Raw genomic sequence first — 23,195 nt, forward strand, 5'->3', positions numbered from 1 at the left:
GGATAGTTAACGTCGATCAGAGTGTCCCCCTTGCCGTTAAGATTCGGTGCGACGTACGTGGACACAACAGTTTGCATTGCTTCTCCCCCGGTCTCGTGCTGCTTGTCCTCTGTGGAGTCCGGCTCGTTTTCCGCGCTCATGTGTGATCCTCAGCCGCGATTCGTACGGAAATAGTCGCTCATGTTTGTTTTTATGATTGAATTAGCGCTCAATAGGCACTCGGCGATGCGATGGCGAGAGGTCGTTTGATGTAGGCGCGGCTTTGAAGTCCGCGCCGATGTTCTCGGCTTCCTGTAACAAACAGACCGACGATTTGAGTCTTATTGAGTGAGTGAACGCGGCACTAATGGGTGGCTATGCTTATTAAGAATGGAGCGGACAGCATTGATGGAATAATGTTAACAACTTTATAACATTCAAGATACCTGTTACAACATTGTTTTAAACTTTCATATTTTCAATTATAAGCATAATACATATAACGTCAAATCAAGTCTTTGGAAAGACAAAAGAAGTTTTTAAAACCATCTGCTCACATATAAATACTAACATAAGCATAGGTTTGATTACAAATTGTTCCAGATATCTAAATATTTTTATTTTCCACTTCCGTACTGTCCGCAATAAACCCTAACCCATGGCGGACGCAGTCTCGGTAGAGTCGATCTGTGTATCGGTTATTTAAAGTGCATTCCGCAATTTCGCATCGTTTCCGCATCATATTGCAGCGCTGCTCTCATCTCATGTCTCTATTCTAATTCAATACTAACGAGCCGCAGCAAACATGAAAGGCTGCTACGATGATCATGTTAGACAAGTTTGTGTCTGTCGGATTGTTCTATTCATTTGATCGTCTTTGTGCAATTCGAATTCGTAGTCGCAGGTTCTATATAAATTATGTTATTGTATAGAACAAAAATTAACGGACTAGAGACTGAACAGTTGTTTTTGTCCTCCACATAACTCTATCATACGTCATCTCAGTCCATCCATCTCTTTCTAGGTCTACCTCTACCGGAATACTTCCACACTCGTAACTAACGTTCTCCATCTCCTTATACATTATTTGTTATTTCTAAAGCAATATATTATCGTACAAGCGGCAGTGTATACGCACCTTTACATATTATTATACAACTATGACATGTGTGTGACACAAATCCTGCATTGTGCTTGTGCAAACATTTATCGATACATTTAACCATCGTAATTACATTTACATTGCGTTTGGTCACGAACAGTTGCATCGACGAAAACAATTGCTAAATGTTGCTACCCAATTACATTGCTAATTATTTACTCGTATTATCAATAGGTTTTACCACTGATTGCTTTGCTTTACAAAAACTAGTCGTTTATAGTTAATAAATTTAAGTTGTTTTTTTTTTATTTGTAACGAATTTTATTACTAACTCTGAGTAAATCGAATATCACCCCCGCACCTGCGAGCAACCATCGTGCGCTATTTACCCCCTGCGCTTAGTTACACACGCGTACACACCGCACAAATACATACACGGGTAACAGGGCTCGACATTTACTCATACTTTCATCAGTGACCGCTGATTGATTTTTATTGGGGAGCCGATTTATGGTTGTCCCACGTTTTGTTTGGTTTTTTATTAAGAAAATCCGATATGTTATTTTAATTGGTTTCGACTACATGTTGCTAATGAGCCCAGGAAAGTGGTTTGAAACGAGTACCGTTTATTATTCAGTGCCCCGGTCTCGAGAATGCAAGTTGACAATCGCCGGTTTGAAAGAAAATGGCCAATTTGAGAAGTTTAGGACAATAGTAGTGTTGCGTCTAAACTAAGAAAAATAAAAAGTCGTTACTCGCGCGGTAACTTTCTAACTCAAACTGTATTATCACATAAATACTTCACAACTTTAAGATCAATTTCTTGGAATTCACTGCTTAATAAAGCATATTAGCAATAAAATCCAGAGAGACAGCCCTGATAGGAATTGAGACAAACCGAAGCGGAGCGACGTCGGGGCTCGGAGTGACCACTCACATCATCGCTAAATAAAACTCTTTGTCAGACCTTTATTGAGACAATGATTGTGATACTGTTACTTTCTATATTTCAAGTGACTTTCTAATAAGGAGGAAAATGAGACAATCTAGAAAAAATCGCAATTAGTCTCTGCATAACCGTATTCCTTAATAATTAAGGCAATCTAATCTATACTAGGATAATAAAAAAAAACAGTAATATTCATGATTTAACTAGATGAAAAGTCTTGTAGGAAATATTATAAAGTTTTTAAATATTTAATTGTTTAATGCTTGGTTTCTAAAGTTCCCACTTATTTTGTCATTATTTAGTCATTCATTTCATCGGAGTTTAACTCATGTTACCTACGAACTACTTCGGAAACGCATTTCATGAATTTATAAAGTTCCCCATCGTGTATGTCCATAAGATCGAAGTTAAAATTAAAATGATCGATAACTGCAGATCAATTAAAAACAATTACATGTCGGCATTTCAAAAGATTATGTTATTAATCGATATAATACGTCGACAGAATAGAGTTGCGGAAGTCCCGACGTCGACGTGTGTGGGCCCTTTGATACCGCTCACAACTTTGTTACTGCACCCCATTCATACAACCTGAGCTAAACTGAACCCTTTACCTTACAGAATAGAAGTCACTTTCTTTACTAACAAGAATCGAACAGCAAAACTATAATGGTTTTATTATAATTTTAATAGAGACCGTCGGAAGTTACAAGGCACTCGCGAATCCAACATGGCCGCCTGACAGAACGACTATCAAAGCAAATGGCCGCGTTAATAGTTACATTTCCTGAATTAATTTACGTTTTTAATCTTCTTTGATTTTGTTTAATATTGTGAACGGTTAATGCTGTCATTGAGCTGGGAATAGCGACTCCACGCCGGATACAGCCCACTTAGAAAAGATCATACGGATGTTTGAAGCATATAATTCGACGACAAACAGAAATTCGTGAAACCACTTTAGCTCGCGATGTACTTTTTATTGGACAACGCAGCGGCGAAATTCACACATTTACCCAAATGCAATTTAATTGTAGCATATATTTTAAAACTAAAATTCTTCATGGTTTTTAAAATAACTAAGTAAATCTTATTCAAATAGTTTTCTTTTAATAAGAAACTTTTGAATTAACCCGAAGGAATATTCAAATATTTGTTTTTTAAACTAATAATAATAGAGCGTAAACGCACACTTCTTTGTTGCCTAAGATGTCAGCAATTACAGCATATTTTTGAATAATTCTTTAAAAAAACCCTACACTTACGACACGTTTGCGGCTATACATTATTAAAATTAGGGGGCAAAGAAAATTAGAAAAACCTCCATGTGGAAAAAAGACCATAAACTACAAGCTGCCAACATCAAGGAAGCATTGATGTTGGCATGGTAACGGTAATCGGTATCCAATTGCAATTGCAAAGTTGGTTGTCATTAGTTCATTTGACATTTACAACTGAGAATTTGACAATAAAATAAAGTTAGTATTAAAGAATGAAATTCGATCCCAAGAATAGTAATGCAGGGGCGTGCATTCCGCAATATCACAGCGAAATCCGTTTGATAAACAATGACGTCATCAGTTACTGGTCACAGAGATGTGGTAAGCCTATTGATATTTGATTACGATCCTTATTTAATACGTAACAATGTTTATAATCGTCTATACATATAAAGGTCGTGCTCGTGTTTTGCAATTAAGGTTATTAAATTCATTGGAAAGTACGTGTTAGTTGTTTATAATTCGTTGAGGTGTGTAAATGCAAATACAGATTATAACGTTAGCTGTCAGTTTGACATTTGTCACAGATTAACAAAAAAGTAACGCGTGTTTTAATACAGATAATAACGTATTATTAATTTCTTAGATATAAACGGGGAAATACCGTAATCCTTGGTATTATACATTTAAATATACATTTGTAACATCCTTAAACATTTTAAGATTTATGTCTGAATAATAATAAGTTAATACTCGTATGAAAAAAAATTAGTAAATTGTTTTTTAACCTTTCTGCAACGAAATCATTATTTATATATCAATAATTTTATTTCTATATGCAACAGTGAGACATTTACCATAAGATAAGTCATTTTTTATGAAATTTATTTAAAACCAACTTATGGCCTGTTTCTCAGCTACGTTTAACCATTCGTTAGTGTTTTTGCTTCCATAAATAAATGAAATGCGTTTCCGAACTACGTAATTTGAGTTTAAGTTAACTTAACACTAATAAATCGCAAGGTGGAAAATAAATGGGAACTTCAGAAACCCAGCATTAAATATCTAAATGTGCAAATAACCAGTCAGGTCTGACATGTCCGTGTTTCTGACGTCACAGCCCGGACAGCAATTAGCACGACTGGCTTGCGCGGATATCCCTTAATGCAATTACATCTAATATAACTAATTGATCCCTCATGTATTTACTGTTGGGTAAATACGTGCTATATGTATTATATGGGATATTTGCTACTTGATATGTACATCTATATAACCTTTAGTTTGCAATATATCATAGTACTCGACTGACAAAGATTTTTTCGCGCGGTTTGTAAATTCAATTTCAGGAATATTTTAAACCATAAATCCTATTCATAGCATGGCTACTTAAATAGTTAGTCTTGGTTAAATCTATTCAGTCTAAGCTACTGTTTTGTCAAGTGAAGATCTTCAAAAATGAGAAAAGTCCGTGAAATTCGTTCCGCCATCGTTACTCTATACTACGAAGGCAAGTCTGAACGAGAAATTGCCGCTAAGCTGAAGTTATTGAAGACTGTTTGTCAATTCAATTTTAAACCGAATTTAACGAGTGAGGTGTTTTTCGGTTAGATCTTTTCTCCAGTGTCAGGATATATTATATCGGAATAAAACATATATAGTGGTAAGAGTTAAAATTGTAAAATAAAAGTGAAGAAGCCGAGTTCGAAATTCGAATAACTTTTCGTCATTTATTATTCTTTTTTCGATGTTTCCTGGTAATAGTTTCAGTCGGTCGGGTTTTGTATTTTATTAAGATTAGGTTATTTTCCTATAGTATTGTGTTTTGTTTAATAATTATCCGCTGCTAAATTACGCCTTGGAAATAATATTGAATTATTTTAAATTACATAAACCCATAGATTTAACTTAAGACATTTGATAATTCATTCAGAATTTAATTGTCGATGATTTCGTTCGTATTGTTATCACGATAAGAAACGATTAAAATTTGCATATTGTTTAATGTAATCTTGATAATATTTTGTCGCATTCAGAGATGTTTAGTGGTCGACTCACTAAGGATTATTTAAGCGACCATTAAAAAGGAGTTTAAGTCGAGCGATCTATTTAGTAACGCTTTATAAGCTATAGTTTTTATAACGCTGTATTCAATGATCCCTGAATTGACCTCTGTTCAAATTTCTACTCACTCTGCTGCCGTGTCTAATATTACAAAAAATGTTTTCAACGTTACCATTAGTGAAATAACAACAAGTATTGTCATCTCGCTCATCTTTACTTCTATACTAATATTATAAAGAGGAAAGATTTGTATTTTTCTGTTTTTGTATGTATTGCAATAACTCAAAAACTACCGGGCCGATTTTAAAAATTCTTTTACTATCAGAAAGGTAGTTTATCAGTGAGTAACATAGGCTATATTATTTTATTACTAATGTTAAGGAACTATTAATAAACAGTGTTTTTCTGGATGCAGGCGTTACTCACTAAACTTTAACTTTTCTAGGCTTATGCTGGCTTTAATAATAACAATAACTTTTTTAATGTCTTACAGTTAAAAGGAATTCTGGTTAGCTTATAAACGCTGATAATTTTAAATGTTCCGTCGGTGTAGTTATAATTGAATAGTGTAAAAGAGCAATTAACTTTATTACAGTGAATACAAGACAAATTCTCGAGATCTTAATTAGGTCATCCTTTTTGTATTATTACGAAATCTAGCTCTTCACCTGTGCAATTAAGCTAATTAAATGCTACATTTTTCCTCTTATTTTTGTTATCCTCATAGGTAATATCGCATTTTACAACAGATTTGTAATGCGAAAACTTATGATAGATATTTCCTACTATATAACTCCTGTATCGTTGATCTAAATGACATTTGGAATAAAATTAATTTATAGTCTGGAATAGGGCAAAGACTAACTCAGTTTTGTTTTTAATTTCTCACGAACAAAGGTGTAAGCGGTACAAATGAGAAAATGATTCCTTTGTCTATTTAAGATACAGAAAAATCTTTATTCATTTTGATTATATTTCAAATCAAATGTCTACTAAATTATATTTATAATACACTAGCTATTGCTCGCGACTTCACCTGCGTGGAATTAAAATGTCACTCACAGAATTACCTTTCTAACGGTAAAAGAATTTTTAAAATCGGCCCAGTAGTTTTTGTGTGAATCAAATAAAAATAAAAATCCAAAATCTAAATCTTTACTCTTTATAATATTAGTAAAGATTATTTAATGATGCAACAGTATGAATAATATCTTTAGAATGGTAATTACAGACACGCATTAGTCAAGCTAGGGCTTGTTACAAAAGGCTGACGATGCGAGTGTACACAACATAATAAAATAATTAAACGACGTATGTAACACGGCGATAACGCAAAGACACGCACATTCCTCACGTAATCACAGACGTTTCGAAAAAAATATATAGTAACTTTTTAAAAATTATTCTAATTTTTTAAAAAACAAAAGTTTACTTAAGTTCTGTTTGTAAACATGATGTGAAAATATTATTAAAAAAACTTTAAACGAATAAATTTATCACAAAAAATTTAGATAATCGCGCACCGTCAACTAATCTTTCATCAATCTTTAAATATAACTCAATCAAAAAACGCAATACTCACCGAACAAGTCCAATATCCGTGACATAAATCACTTGCACGTTCACGAACAAATTAAAAAAAAAAACACTCCAACGCACAGATTAAATAACTCCAATAAAGATTAAATAGAACGAAAACAATCAGTGTTTCGGAACGATTCGTGAATGGGCCACTTCCGAGCTCGAGTGTCAACGCATTGTGGCGGGAACAATGGCGGCGGGCGAGAGACGCTTGTAGGAGCGATTGTCGTGCGACGGAACGCGGGCCGTACTGCCGGCGCTGTGTGTGTGCGGCTGCGGCTGTCGCTGTGCGCTGTGTGTGTGCGCTGTGCGTGTTGCCGCGGCGATCCTCGCTGTTAGACTAACTCACATCCAAATCGCTTAATTTTATGAGTTGTTGCCTTCTCCACCCCCTCGCAGAGCTAGCGTACTGACCTTTGCACGTCGGCTTGATCATTTTATTAATTCCGTTTATCAAATGGAGGATGATTCATCAAACTTGAACATATTCTTTTTATATAATTAACGTTGCATATAATAATTAAACTAAAGCTTGGATTTTACTTAAATAGACATACTTGCGGATGTTAAATACATAAGAATCATATTTTTTTAAATGATATAATTTTAAAATCTTAGTATATATGTGTTTTATGTGAGTTAATTGGTACTGTTTTTTTTTTGTTTACGACAATCAAACTATGGAACTATTACATAATTAATACTATTTATATAACAATAAAGTCTGAAATATCAGCAATACTTACAAATAACTAATTTATCGGTAATGCAGAAAAATATAATCCCGCGCCAATCATTTAATATATCATAGATTATGACGATTAAAATTCATTCAATTATCATTCAAAAATGGCTTACGATAATAAAATATATGATATAAATAAACACTATGGTGGCACAGATAAAAAACAAATTAAACTTATCTGAAATAACAGTTGATCATGATGTATATGTTTTTGATGAAATTAAGAAGAAACAATAAAAATCATAATCAAATAAAGGAATGCAATTGTAATAAAATGTATCTTTACATTTTCACAAAAAATAGAAAATTATTAACAGTATCGATCGTAACAATGAGACTGAAGATAGTTCGTTATAATTACAAATTGACTAAATTTCACAAATCTGTTTGTAATTCATTTCTCATGTTAATACTTAATTACTTGATAATTTTAAAAAGTATACTTTTATACTTTGTGCAATAGGATCATACTTTAATTTAAACTAGCTTCCGCCCGTGACTCCGTCCGCATGGAATTAAAAAAACTAAGTAGCCTATGTGTTCTTCCAGTTCTCTACATCTATGCCAAATTTCATCGAGATCCGTCCAGCCTTTTAGGCTACAAACATCCATCCATCTATCAAACCTTTCGCGTTTATAATATTAGTAAGATCTGAATATACACTTTATAAATTAGAGAAGATAATTGTATGTCAACGATATACAACTGTGATGAAAATTCTATAAAAAATATTAAAACCGAAAAGAAAGACGCCATGACAAAGTTCCATCGTTCGAAGCATTTAGCGCCGGCACAGTGGCAGTGGCAATAACTCAGCGCAGGAAATCACGTCAGCGCTCAGTGACGCACACACGCGCGCCTCGCCTGTTGCACGCGCCCGCGCCTACTGCACACACGGGGTGGAATGGTGCAGCGCTTTCATTGGCTTTAATTGATTTAATTTACTTATTAATTCATAGACTTCTAGTGAATTATCTGAATATTAAAGTACTTAAATATAATTTATAAGGCACATTAATTTAACCTTAGACAAAGATTAGGCTACACACTTTTCAACATCTTATTTTTAAGTGTATTTATATGGAGTAAAGTAATAAAATCTTAATAATCTTACTTGTGCGTTTCTCATATACAAAAATATATTATTCGATTGAAGTTTAGAGCTAAAAGCTTCCAGTTATGTGCTTTTTATATTAAACTTTTTGTGCATTAAATCTGGCATCGGATAAATATAATACGGTCTTAAAATTGTCAAGGTCATGAAGTACAACACATTTCTTGTTTCAATAAAACCGTAGAAACCGTTAAAAAATCTGTCTAATTCTGAAAAATCTATAAATAATAAAGTATTCACTTACATAACAAACATTTTATGACACGACATCACTCAATTTGTACTATCAGAGACAATTACGTATAGAACTACACGATTTTAATGCATGATTATTGTTGTAATAAACGTATATACTAATATGTATTGCGATAAAAATTGTTATTAGATAATAAATAATGATAACATCAATTTAAGGGATTAACACATATAGCACATTAATTCAAAAGCCATTTACTAAATTAAATCTTGCGATAAACGATTTAGATAATGTTTATCTTGTGTTTATAATTGTATTTTTTTGCTATTATGTTGTACAGAATGATTTAATTTTACAATTACTTTTAAAAGTAATTATTAATAACAGATAGCAAGTACAAATATGTACAAGAATTTACTTTTCAAAATAATATTTCAAACAGTTTATTCTTTAATATTCCTATATGTGCACACAATTTAATTGGCAATACCAAAGCTAGAAAACATCCTTTAAAGTAAAGTAATTAAAAGGTCGCACCATAACTTAGGAGATGAATAATAAAGGTAATTGTGTGCGTAACGATGGGGATGTCATTGTGTGTGCGTAGACTCGGTCTCGGTCTCGGCGCAACGCGATGCGTCGCAATTAACCTTCTGTTTGAACAAAATGATGTGAATGTTTTCGTTCAACTTTAATTAGTGAAAAAATGTACTAAATACACATACTAATGTATTAGATCAAGTTCATATATTTGAATTATTTTTTATATTAACAAGTTTTTTAACAATTTTTTATATTAACAAATTTCCTCTAAGCCTAAGCTAAAAAGTGTATTTCAAAGACTCCTGTGTAAAATAGATAATTATCGTATAATTTGCATGTTTTCAAGTTACGATGAAAATAACTCCGAATCGGTTGCAACAATAACATCTACGACGTAGCTGTGCTACGCGCTTCCTATTTCCTTTACAAATTACCTACGAAATGTCTACACGTAGCATACATTGTATGACTGTTTGTATGATTTATATCTGAGAATAATAAAGGAAATAAACAGTCTTTATGATTCACGTTTTGTCAACAATATAGCAAGCAAATATTTAGCAGTGAAATATTTTAAAACATCAGTAAGTGCCTAGTAATACTCAAGTCCCTTTGTCTATGGTAACATCTATATTTCTATACTTAATATAACAAAGCGTAAACACACTACTATGTGGCGTAGAATGTCAGCAATCACAGCATATTTTTAAATTATACTTTCATTCAAAAAAAGCCCTACACTTACACGCTTTAGGCTTATTTTCACGCTATTAAACTTATAGGGTAAATAAACTAGTAAAACCTACATGTGGGAAAGGGACCATAAACTACAAGCTGCCAACATCAAGGAAGCAAGGTTATTATGGTAACGGTAATGTTCACATTTGACAATTGTAAACAGACAAAGTTTTTACAATTTCGTGCGGATGAAGCCGTTGGACACAGCTAGTAGGTAATATACAATATCGAATTTGTAGCAACCGTGAGGCCAGTGTTATTGTCGTTGAAATTTGAATACAATTTTGATATGCTCCTCAATACTCCGTGTAATGATATGCGGGCGACACGGCGCTATTAACTGAACATTTATTGTCAGTTTTATTGTGCCCTTTAGTAGCTCCAGATAGTTCCTAGAAGTCCTGCCTACCATCATTATGTTTAAGTCTGTCATATATTTTCTTTACTAATTATAATATTATTTCTACAAACAAGAAATGTCAGTGCTTTAATCTGTTTACTAACCGTCTATATTCTATGTACTTTCCACATTTATACATAAAAAATATTATAAACAGAAATAGAGAACACTGCAATAGTACATTAGTGTAGTATTAGACGTGAATTTTTAAATTCTAATCAAGTTTCTTATCACAATTAAAATGGATTATATAGATTTTAAAATAATTGCTTTTACTTTTGATTCTATTATTATCTATGTTAAGAATGAATATGGATGACTACAAAGGAAGAGGAAGACCGAAGAAAGTATGGATGGATTGTGTGAAAGAGGATATGCTTAAGAAAGGAGTGGATTCAGATATGACGGCTGATAGAGATGTATGGAAGAGCAGCACATACTGTGCCGACCCTCCATAAGGGATAAGGGCAAGTGGATGATGATGATGAATTATCTATGTGCGTGGTTTTGTCTACCATCATAATAATATGCATAAATTAGAAAGGTATTTAACCAGTTTTATTAGTAACTGCCTTATTGTAAACGAAAGGTCCCGGGGGTTGGGGGAATGAGGGGAGGGAGGGATTCATAAAATCGTTAATAGCTTATTTTTATTCCAGGTTCGAGTTGACGCGGCAATAAAACTAGGCTCGTACTGCGGCTTGCAACGCCAATGGGCCGTAAAACTGTTAGTGCACTGAACACTTGCGTTTGATATTAACTTGTTTTATAACTGCTTTAATTGTTAGCTTTGGGGATGTGCTTAATCAAAGAGGTTCATAAGTGGTTTTATATGTTCCACAAAAGATTGTAGAATTGAAATAACATTGGAGAATCAAGTGCTTATAATAAGGAAAAGAGGCTTATAGTTAATTGCTTTTTGGCTTCATTGCCACGTTATATTATAATCATCAATTATCGTTATATTATAAGAATCAAAGCTACTAAATAGTTGTGCACAGTTTAGTTTAGATCCTATTATTATAGAAGAAAAGAGAAACCATACTGTTGTAAAACCGGTCAAAATATTTTGATACGTTATGAATATTCAAGCGCGGAGAAACTTCACGCTAATCAATCCGCCGTCATTTAAATAATGGCCGCAATCAAATGTCAATGGAATCAATATGGAAGATGGTTTATGGCTTATTTTATAGTCAATTAAATTCGATTCAAAAGCAATGATTTTAGCATTAGATCTCAGCTCACAATAAATTGTTATAAAAAGTCATTAAGAGAAGACTTACTGCCCAGTCTTTTTATAGTCCCTTAGTGTAGTTTTTTCATAATGAATCTTCACTAAGGGGACGATTAGAATGCGGTACAAAGCGACATCCAAAAATTTTGTCACATTTTCATCATTTATATTGATTTTAGTCAATTTTTATACACTCTTCTCTTGAAAGTTTAAACAGAGCAATAGTATACTCTGATATTTTTTACAACTGGTAATCTCAACTATAATCTTTGACCAGAATTTTAAAAAAAAGTATAATCTAATCTACAAAAACATCAACCGTAACCGAATCATATAAAATCTTAATATAATCTAATGTCTAATGCATATTCAAACAAACGTGTGTTAATCACTCAATCAGCATTGAGAGCGGCGCGGGCGCAGGCGCAGGAGGGGGCGCAGGCGAGGTAACCAGTCGTAATAGTCTCCGATCAACGGAGGTAAATGATGCCATCCATCAAGCTATAAACATAAACGCTCCTAACTCAGAGCTATCGGCGCCGACTGATCTCACGCCCCTAATACTTTATTTAATGCATAAAAGGTGAACAGGACTCTTAAATGATTGAAGCGTTATGGGTTCTGTAGTTTTTATTTTTTAAACGCAGTTAAAATAAGCCAGTTACAACCGCTCAGTTTTAACTGAAGATTTCAAATTAAAACTGTGCATGTAATAGTACAACTGTACAGATCAAGAGTTTTGTCTTTACACGCATAGTCAGAACTAACTGTATGTAGTGGGTTTTATAATAAATAAAATTATTGACACCTTGAAAAACTAAAAAAGTAACACCCATTTACATATTTTAATGCAGGCTTTTGTGTAGTTATATCTATACTAGTTATAAAGAGGAAAGATTAGTATTTTTGTGTGTATTGAAATAAATAAAAAACTATATGGCTGATTTCAAAAACTCTTTCACCATTAAAAAGCTACGTTATTAGTGAGTAACATAGGCTGTAGTTTTTATTTTCACGCGGACGAAGTCGCGAGCAACAGATAATATTTTTCAAGCGTTTTCTTACGATTCCGATTGACCCCTAATGCTTTTTAGATTCCGACTAATTTTTATTAACTTAATAACATCGGTCTGCTACCTGCGTTCATCGTTTACGTTGTTTTTGTTTTTTTTTTTACAAATAAGCCTATCCACTTAAAAAGGTTTTGTCTGATATCTCTACGTATTACTAATAACAAACATTTTAATAAACGACAAAGACAAAATTATCAATAAAAAAAATCACGTTGCGTCACTGATCTCTATAAATGGATAGGTAAATATTTTGTGTCTTGATTTACAACATTTTGACAATGATGATTGCGTTTAATCGCCATGAAGAGTTTTCAAACTATTAATGACAGGCTTTAGTCTTAAAATTGAAAGTTGTCATTGCCAAACGATTGCCTATCTATTTATACAGATCAGTGGTTTGTGTTCAATATGATTAATAGAATAATATTTTGCAAACTTAGCACTTAAATAGCTGTGTTTGTGATACTAGGAAGTTGTCAATTTTCAATATTCCTTATCAATATATCGATATTAAATACACATGTTGTTGATAATTAACGTTGCAATTTATTTCAACATCATTTAACATTTAGTACAATCTCATTTAATTGAAAACTTTTACAACTTTTATCTATAAAACAAATATCGTCACTAATTTGGCACTAATCAGGTAATTGGCTTGTTACTTCATTTGTTTTTGTTATAGTGAATTTAAATTATGAAGTACATTTCCCCCGTAACTCTATCCACGTGAATTAAAATAAGTAAATCTATGTGTTCCATCGATATCTGTTCACCCACAGGCTACAAAGTCTTACATGTCTATAGAAAGTTACTTCGCTTTTTCAGGGAATTTTGGTAGTCGCTCGCTTGATAACAAAGTTAAAAATCCGAAAGTTTAATGTGTCTGTCAAAAGACTAAGAATAAAAAATAAAAACGTCATCTGTCACTTTTGACAGCCACACCCACGTGTTCTGAAAAAACGTTGATCCATTATTTTTCGCAGAGGTTTCAGTTTTCCATTATTATTATTCCTTGTGACTACTGTTTTTCCTCCTTTTAGATGTGGAAGTGTTGCTCCTACATGAGGCAGCATAGTCGAAGGAGTGTGCCGCCTGGGATCGGAATATCTGCTGCCCAGAAGTTTAGGAAGCAGTCAAGAAGCCGAAGGCAGCCAATGAACCCAGCTGATGTACTTGTCGCTTGTGTAAGCGAGGTTGATCGTGGTTTTAGTTTTTTAATTTATAGCTTAAAAAAAGCAAAATGTCAGAACAAAAACTTTTTTTTATATAACAGAATAACGCGACAAAGGTTCTGTATACCCCACTGGAATGCATTTATATAATTATTATTTAAGTTGTACGACAAAAATAACTACAAATCCGAGCTTATAATAGTTTAATAGCCCTAAGTCAGCACAAAAAATGCTCACACGTGATGAAGATGTTTGTACAGTTTTTTCAACATTTTTTTCTCGTCCCACCCGAAGCGATTAACAGAATGGTCTCTTTAATTACTCACTCTTAATAGACTAGTAAAAAAAAAGGTTACCTTAAGTTTTTTGTACTGCATCGTCGGAACATTTTTTTTGTTTTTGACAGGTCTCTTATAATAATTTTATATGGGCATAGACAAGAATGAGTATTGATTCGAAGGTAATTATCGTTTGACAATCTTTTGACCGCGACCTCGTCTGTGTTTGAAAAAATATTGAAAGTACAGTTACTCTAAAATAAACTTAAACCAAGATATATGTGAATGTAGCCTAGTGCATACATTTCCTGGGATTATAGTTCGCCTATGTGTTTTAGATCCTGTCTCTCAAGACTGTTTTGTCTGTACCTATTTTTATCAATCCATACATCCAAACATTTGTTTGAAAAAGAAATTAAAGTAATTCGTAAGATAGTTAAATGGACAGTTACAATAATAATGTAGTTAATCATACTAATATTATAAATGTAAAAGTTAAGATGGATGGATGGAGATTACTCTTGGTTTTTTATTCCACGCGGATTAGTTGCGCGCGTAATCTTATATCGAAATAATTAAAACAAATTACATACTTTAGATAACTAATTTAAATATTACGATAAACAATATAATTAATTGAAATGCAAATAGTAAAACAATGTTACAGTCCGCTTGTAGTCCAGGTGGGCCGCTGTCAAATAAAAATAGACCTAAAATCAATACACCGCTTAGCAAGATATCACATCTCTAGTGATGTACACGAAATGTACGATCACATTTTGATATCGATAACTCTAGATTAATATTTCTGTGATAACACGATTATAATTATAAAATAAATTAATTTACCATGTTTTTATCATACTAATCTTACTAATATTATAAATCTGAAAGTTTGAATGGATGGATGTATGTTAGAGTTGTGGCATAGATGACTTCTGACCACAAGTACCCATTGGTCACTTAAAAGAAAGTCCCTACATCTGAATAATTTGTATAATCAATTGTTACACCAATAAATGATTTAAAAAAAATATACAGGACAGTCTGGAGAACTTTATTTTGTTTTTATCAATACAAAGCGGTCAGAATTGAGAGAGAGATTCAGATGTTTATACAAATGTACTGTCAAAAATATAGAAGGTCTTGTAAAACTAAAAATGTTAATAGATTCGTTAACTTTATAGTTAAAAGTCTAAATTTAAGAGTACGTTATTTTTATTGGCTGTTTTAATTGTGCCCGCTTATTAAAATTTTCACGTAACGATTTATGAAACAGACCACACAGACAAACGGACAACTAATGTTTTATTTAATGGCATATTAGTTAAGTGTTATGGTTTCTATTATTATGGGTAACTCTTATTACACGTGCACTGTCTTGTCTATTGTTCTTTTACTATTGTTAATATTAAAGCCAATTATTTGGGCCAATAATTAATACTCAGTTTATATCTGTATGTGTATGTAGTTTTAAACAATTTATTTAATCAATACTATCGTTTTTGAACTCAGAGCAACATTTCTCGTCGGGACTCAGGATCGTCGATCAAGTATCCATCCCTCTAATGTACTGACAGCTGTCAGTTAGAGATGTGATGTTCATGCCAATAATCTAGTGTTCCAATTCTATAGCGCGGTACTAATTTTATTCTTAACAGTAGGAAGATACATTACATATCTTAAAGTATTTATAATGGTTTAATAACATAAAGGAATTGAGAACAAATCGTTTTTCCTCATCTAAGTAAGGTAAGCAATTAATTTAATTGCCCGGTCTATCAAGTATCATGCCGTTTACGGTGAGAAAAATTCCTTACAAAATGTTTGATTACATTTTTAAAGATTAATACCCCTAGGATAAGATCTTAAGAAGTAAGCATTATTTGTACGACAAAAGTTGTAATTTTATCGTATCGTTTATCAAAATACTAGCTTCCGCCTGCGACTCAACCCGCGACGAATTAAAAAAGTAAGTAGCCTATGAATTCTTCCCTTCTATCCTCTACATCTGTGCCAAATTTCATCATTTTCAGCAGTTTAGGCTATAAACTGTAACATTTATCCATCTAAACTTTCGCATTTATAATATTAGTAAATAATGTTGATATGTTACTTATCGATATCTAAAACTATTGAAGGAGCATCCCTACACAGGGCTGTCAGCTCACTCTAAGTAATCGCCCATTATCTATATCGATTCAGCTCGCCACTGATTCATGACTCCGAAATCCCGCTCCCACACAACGATACTGTTTGCATTTCAGAGTACAAAGCCGCGTTTATATGCGACAATTTGTAAGCGACGTCTACGTAATGATTAATGGATATCGAACAGGTTACAATAACCGTTGTTTACGAGGAAGTTATGGAGCGATTACACGCTGTTATGTTAGAGTAATAAATGGATAGATTAATTGATTCTGTAGCGTACATTATCTAAGGCTTGACGTTCCGGTTTGATGATAATTTATTATATGCAAATAGCCAGGCTGGAGTGTGCGCGGCGCGCCCGGCGCTGAAACTAGCTCAAGATCTGTCATGGTCAATACAACCTTGTGATTACACTCGAATAGTATTAAAATGGAATTAAATATGAATAATACATATATTACATCATAGTGATTAAAAAAATAGAATATAAATTATGGAGAACTAGCTTTCGCGCGTGACTCCGTCTGCGTGGAATTAAAAAAAAAACAAAAGTGAGTAGCCTATGTGTTCCCCAGAGTATCCTCTACGTCTATGCCAAATTTCACCAAGATCCGTTCAATCGTTTAGGCTATAAACTCTAACAAACATCCATCCATCCATCTAAACTTTCGCATTTTAATATTAAGTAAGGTATGTACATGAAAGTGTCATAAAATTAGTCTTTAACAAACATTAAAATCAGTGACTATAACGATATCATAAATTGGAACAATCAGCTCTTTACAAAAACGCTAAGTATAAATTACCAATTAACACCGAATTCACAAATCGGATGCGACTCAACAATTCGGGAACTCTTTTAAACGCAAATCGTACAACAAACATAGACCCAATATCCATTGTAAAATAGTGTACGGTATAACACCTCTTAATTTCAAAGGAATAAAAGCCATTTGAGCGTGCGCAGACCCGCGTTCTCCTCAATCGCCGAGACAAAGGGAATAAAGGGTTTAAAAATACGGCGGGTCCAATTAATTTGAGACAATTAGCCGCCCTTCCGTAACAAAAGGTAGAAAAACTCCACCCATTAATTACGAGGCAAAGAGGGCTCGCCTATGGTGACCAACAATTACCAAATACGTGGACAGTTTCTGTTATTATTGTAAGTACAACAATTACCAAAGGACTCATACAACCTACACATAACAGTTACAGACATAACAAAACATTATTAGTAGAAAAAAATACGCGACAAAAATACATCTAATTATAATTATGTAGAACATTTTTATTCAAGTATTTATTCTATCTTAATTTTGCACAAAGATATGGTAACCACAGCGTAGAGGGAAGGTGCTCGCGAATTTACCCCTTTTGTTTTTGAAGAGGAATCCGCGTAGACATAGATCTGTTCAGACCACAGAGTAACTAAAATCTTTTAGACAAAACAGCAATCGATTAATCTGAACCTAATAACATTTAGAGCGGGCGCACGTCTTTGACTAAAGAACTGTCGACTGTCGACTGTCGCAGCTAATTCAACTGTTTAGTTGCACTACTGAAAAACTATAAGCTTATAGAAATCAAAGCGAGACATAACAGTTGTGCGATAGTTGTCAGGTGCATGCGCTCTTAATACCTGTAATTCAGTTTTTTCGTTAATAATGATTTCATATTTTAATAAAATTGAGGTTATTTTAATTTTCACATAGCTCTCGACTTTTGTGAGCTCTCTCTTTCAGTAATCTATGACAAACTTGAGGCGGATGATGCTTTACTTAGACGATGTTTTTGCACGGTAACAATACATCCTACATTTTACTATTTAATTCTTACCCAATAAAGACAACAGGACTAATAGTCAATGCAGATTATGTCTGTATTTTTCCATATTCTTACTTAGTACTTCATCATAATTATTATCCCTTCCTTAGCGTATTCTAATAAGTGTTTTACTGCATGTAATAAAAACTATAATATGCATATGGAGTGCCCATTGGTAAACTAATGACATTATCCTGCTGGTTGAGATTGCCGACGCTATCGGCTGTCTATCCAACCACCGCTAATCCCGTCCCTGTCATACCCTTAAAAAGCATGCAACAAAGTGCTTCGCTATCGGCGGACGATTAGGCGTGTTGTACATATCAATTACGCTTGTGACGATAACATTGATAATGATTTCGGCAGTACCGGCCGGACCGTCACCATGTGCGCCTGCAAACATAGAAAGTCATTCCTTATCGAGGACATCCTCAAGGACTCTAAGAAGACTCACAGAAACTTGAGCAATGAACCTAAAGAGCCATTAACTTGTAAGAGTAAATCAGAACCTATAGAAGTGACTAGACTAGCTGAACCAGATATAGAATTGTCAAAAGTGAGCTTAAATGTAGAAGTGAGAAGGAGCACGTATCCATTGTATCCGATGCCGGTGAAGGCAGGACTCCATTGGCCGTATCGAGTGAAAGGCTACTCAGTGGAAACGCGACCTTCGCCTAGCTACTACAGCGAGCCGGCGATGACGGAGCAACTTTTTAGAAGCCAGCTCGCTAGCAGATTGATGACACACCCCTACAGCATACGACACACTTACGGCTTCGATAGAGGTACTTGCTTTTTTCAGTCAGTTTCAGTCGGCAGTGAATCCTTATCATTGTCTGTCATAATTTAAATTATTAGCTCATGTTATGCTTTTTATTGGTGACACTGGATGCAGATAAGATTATTCACTTGTTTACGGAAATGTGTAAATGTTATTTCCATCTGTCACTAATCCGCCTTCATTAACTTCTTGAGGCACGGGAACTCTGAGAATATCATTTTAACAAATGTTATTGAACAATAATTGAATTTATTTATAATTTTTTAAGTGACAATAACAAAACTATACCGGAATTATCAACTGGAATAATTTCAAATAAATCGTATACTAATCCATTACTCGCTTACGAGATAGTGCTATCGAATAAAAATAACAGAAATTACTTTTCGCTATTTACTTAAAAAATAGATAAGGAGATTAGCAAAGTGTAACTAATATTGAACGTTATTTGTATACAATATCAGTGAAATAAAACTGATATGTAATTTAGTTGTTTACAAAACGTATACATCCGTGAAACGAGTTTTTAAATTTTGATTTCAGACGAGCGCATTATTTATACTAACTGTTGCTTGCGACTTCGTCTGCGTAATATCAAGACAATAAAACCAGCCTATGTCACTAATAACGTAGCTTAGTAATGGTGGGAGAGTTTTTGAAATCGGCTCAGTAGTTTTTGAGTTGACAATACAAACAAACATTTCTTTCCTCTTTATAATATTAGTATATATTATGTAAGAATGTATTAATCTTAGTATTCGCATACCGTGCCTTAATCAAGTGTATTACAAAAACCACATGTAACTTAAACGTTATAAAATCAAACACACAAGTAAACAATGACATTTAAAAGCTTTAGATAAGTGCAGTACGTGATTAGCTTCCTTAATCATATCTAAGTAAACTTATAAGCTAAGTGTGTTATCACTTAATCATCGCTATCGTAATAAGTGGCGTTAAGTTAGACGGCAACTAAATCAAATATATCATGACAGCGTTGGATTATAACTGACTAGCTGTATATCTCGACTTCGTCTGCGTTAATTATATGTTTTAGTAGTTATTCAATGTAATGTAGAGAAACAAAAATATACCAAGTGAATAGATGTTTTCAGGACACATTTTGTTAAAATGTTTTGGTTTTTACAAATATAATGTTCGTAAGATACGGGTTTCTAAAGCCCGTGAAGCTGGTGAACATGGCGCATGCAATTGTGCCGAAATATCGGAAGCTAAACTAATCCAAGAGGAGTAAGAAACCCGGATCTTACGAACGTTAGATTTTGTTTTGTTTATACATATAATAAAAAACAAAAAATATATCCCAATTTTTACTATTAGAGATATTTAAATAGAAATAAGTAATAATCAATTCGTTTCCTATTCGTTTTTGTGCCAAAACTTTGGATGATGAAAGCTTATGGTAACAGCTTTGATGATCCGTTATCTATCTATACTAATATAATAAAGCCTAAACACACATTACTTTGTGGCGCAGGATGTCAGCAATCACAGCATATTTTTGAATAATTCCTTCTTTAACAAAAGTTCTACATTTACTACGCTTTAGGCTTTATATTACGCTATTAAGCTTAGGGGTAAATGAATTGGAAAAAACCTTCATGCGGGGAAGGGACCATATTATTATTATAAACTACAATCTGCTAATGTTAAGGAAGCAGGGTTATTATGGTAACGGTCATTTTGGTATTTGCAATTGAGAATTTGACAAATGTAAACAATAAAATAATGTTTTTATAATTTCCTGCGGATGAAGCCGCACGGGAACATAGTCCTTTATATTTGAGTACGAATGACTAACAAATACAGATAGAATAAAATATTAATTTAATGGTTATTGTATGCCATAACATGAACAAGCAATCGTAGATTCATTGATAAGAAAATAAAGTAATTTCAGGTGATACAAGTGCTCGTAATGTTATCAATTGATTACTAGATAACGTATAATGTTGTGAACAACTCACAATTAGGCCAGACCAATGCTCGGTACTGATAATATTTACGATTTAATGGTGATACTAGTTAAATCACGGATTTCTAAGATACATATCTCCTGCAAGGAAAAAATTAAGGTCCCGTTGCTAAGGGTTACGGTTACAGTAAAACATATTTTACTCCTACTAATTTGAAGTATTATTATTCATTAATAATGAAGTATGTCATTATTAAACTGAGCTAAAACATCTATCGATATTTCACTCTACATAACTAGTTAAGCAAGAGTTTACTCTCAAACTTAATTCAATAAACTATTATTGCTCGTATATTTTTGTTGGTCATCATCTTCCTTCTTTATTCTACTCCCGTAGTGGCGCGAGAAGTTTTCGTCCTCCAAAGCACTCTATCAACCGTCATCTCAGTCATCACTCCCTTCTTGATCATGTCACCTTTCACGCAATCCATCCATATCTTTCTAGGTCTACCTCTTTTTTTTTGAAATACTAATATTTCTTGTAACCATTTCGAATGCCTAAGTTAGACTTTCTTCATAGAATCACTAAGATATTCTTTTCACATTATTCGAAACAACGGCTTAAAACCATATGACTATCAATGCATCGGTTACCAGACTTAACCATGTCCCTTGTCTTAGTGGCGCCCGGTTGCTGCAGCCCGTGGTGGGGTGTGGGCGGACGGCGCAAGGGTGGGCAGGTGAGGTTCAGCGCCGCGCAGACAAGCGCCCTCGAGCGTAGGTTTGGAGCCAGCAAGTACCTCAGTCCAGACGAAAGACGGGCCCTCGCGGCGTCACTTAGACTTAGCGATAGACAGGTTAGATTTTTATCAGTTTTGTAATATTTTTTTATAATAGATTTCGCCCGCGACTCCGTCTGCGTGGAATTAATAAAACAACAGTAGCCTATGTGTTCTTCCAAACATTCTCTAAGTCTATGCCAAATTTCTTAGAAATCCGTTCAGCTGTTTGTACTTGTACTACAAACTTTATCAAACATCTATGGGCGCTACTTGCAAATGTACGTATTCGTTAAGTCAACATTTCGATTACCAGTTTTTGATAGCAATATTTGGCGTTTAAATGTAGCAGTATGCGTTAGGAGGCAGTTGGTAGGCTCCTCTATACATTCATGTTACTTAATAATTGCTTATTCACTTTATTTTAAATTAATACCCAGGTGAAAACATGGTTTCAAAACCGGCGCGCTAAGTGGCGTCGTTGCGCGCCGGATGCCGCGGACAGTGGCAGCCCGCCCTCAGCAGAAGACGCCTCCGACGATGACGTCACTATCGCAGATGAAGACTGACACTAGATGGCGCTGACATTCTGACACTTGCCATGACATTGCAAATATGAGGAAAGGACGGACAAGAGATATAAAAGAAATTTTTAACATTGAACATACATTTTTATTTTATTTTAAGTAGGAATAATTCTATATGAACATATGCCTTTATTTCACTAGATTGTTCTGAAAAATATTCAGATGAAAATTTAAACCTTATCTAGTCAACGATATAATAGTTCGAACTTCTGCCACATTTTTATCTACGACATGCGAAAATTATTTGGAAATAATCTTTTAATTATGTATTTATTGGATTTTAAATGTACGTTCAATGATAAGGGTTGCCATTATCTCAGATTAATTGCATTTCAAGCTATGATTGATTATGTGAATGACGTCACAGTATATCTGTTACTTTATCAAAGGAATCCGCGATATCGAGTTTAGATTTTTGGGGATGTACCTAATTGTAAAACACAAGTAAAGAAACATTAAAGGCCGATAATTTATTAATATCCTAGAGATTAGATCTAAAAACAAATTTGTTATCTATATTAATTGTTGATAACCTTAAAATTTTTTTAGTCATCCTTTCTTGTGTATTGTAACCAATAAAAGTAACGTTTACAAATTAAAAAATCTAACGTCACCTTTAATTTCATATCTATCTTATTTAATATTATAAATGTGAAACTTTAGATGTATGTATGTTTGTAGCCTTTACGTCTGAATGGATTTCGATGTTTAGTATAGATGTAGAGGATAGTCTGGAAGA

General features: G+C 33.6%; 2 protein-coding genes across 2 annotated transcripts in view; one reads left to right on the forward strand and one right to left on the reverse strand.

Annotated features, from left to right (window-relative positions):
• LOC106111664 (homeobox protein MSH-B-like) overlaps window positions 1–7,221 on the reverse strand; it is a 38,762-nt gene extending 31,541 nt beyond the window's left edge. Inside the window, exons 1-2 of the mRNA XM_013293807.1 lie at window positions 6,897–7,221; window positions 7–291 (exon numbers count right to left, since the gene is read on the reverse strand). Coding sequence (XP_013149261.1) covers window positions 7–140 — 134 coding nt within the window. The 5' untranslated portion in view covers window positions 141–291; window positions 6,897–7,221. The remainder of the gene's footprint in view (window positions 1–6; window positions 292–6,896) is intronic.
• Window positions 7,222–18,750: 11,529 nt separating this feature from the next.
• On the forward strand, window positions 18,751–23,139 carry LOC106111682 (hematopoietically-expressed homeobox protein hhex-like). The gene is made up of 3 exons (XM_013293826.1): window positions 18,751–19,158; window positions 21,772–21,947; window positions 22,310–23,139. Exons 1-3 carry the CDS (start codon window positions 18,759–18,761, stop codon window positions 22,436–22,438), a joined length of 705 nt encoding a protein of 234 aa, XP_013149280.1. The 5' UTR covers window positions 18,751–18,758; the 3' UTR covers window positions 22,439–23,139.
• The last annotated feature ends 56 nt before the right edge of the window (window positions 23,140–23,195 follow it).

This window comes from Papilio polytes, unplaced genomic scaffold, assembly GCF_000836215.1.
Source record: "Papilio polytes unplaced genomic scaffold, Ppol_1.0 DF824157.1, whole genome shotgun sequence".
NCBI lineage: Eukaryota > Metazoa > Arthropoda > Insecta > Lepidoptera > Papilionidae > Papilio > Papilio polytes.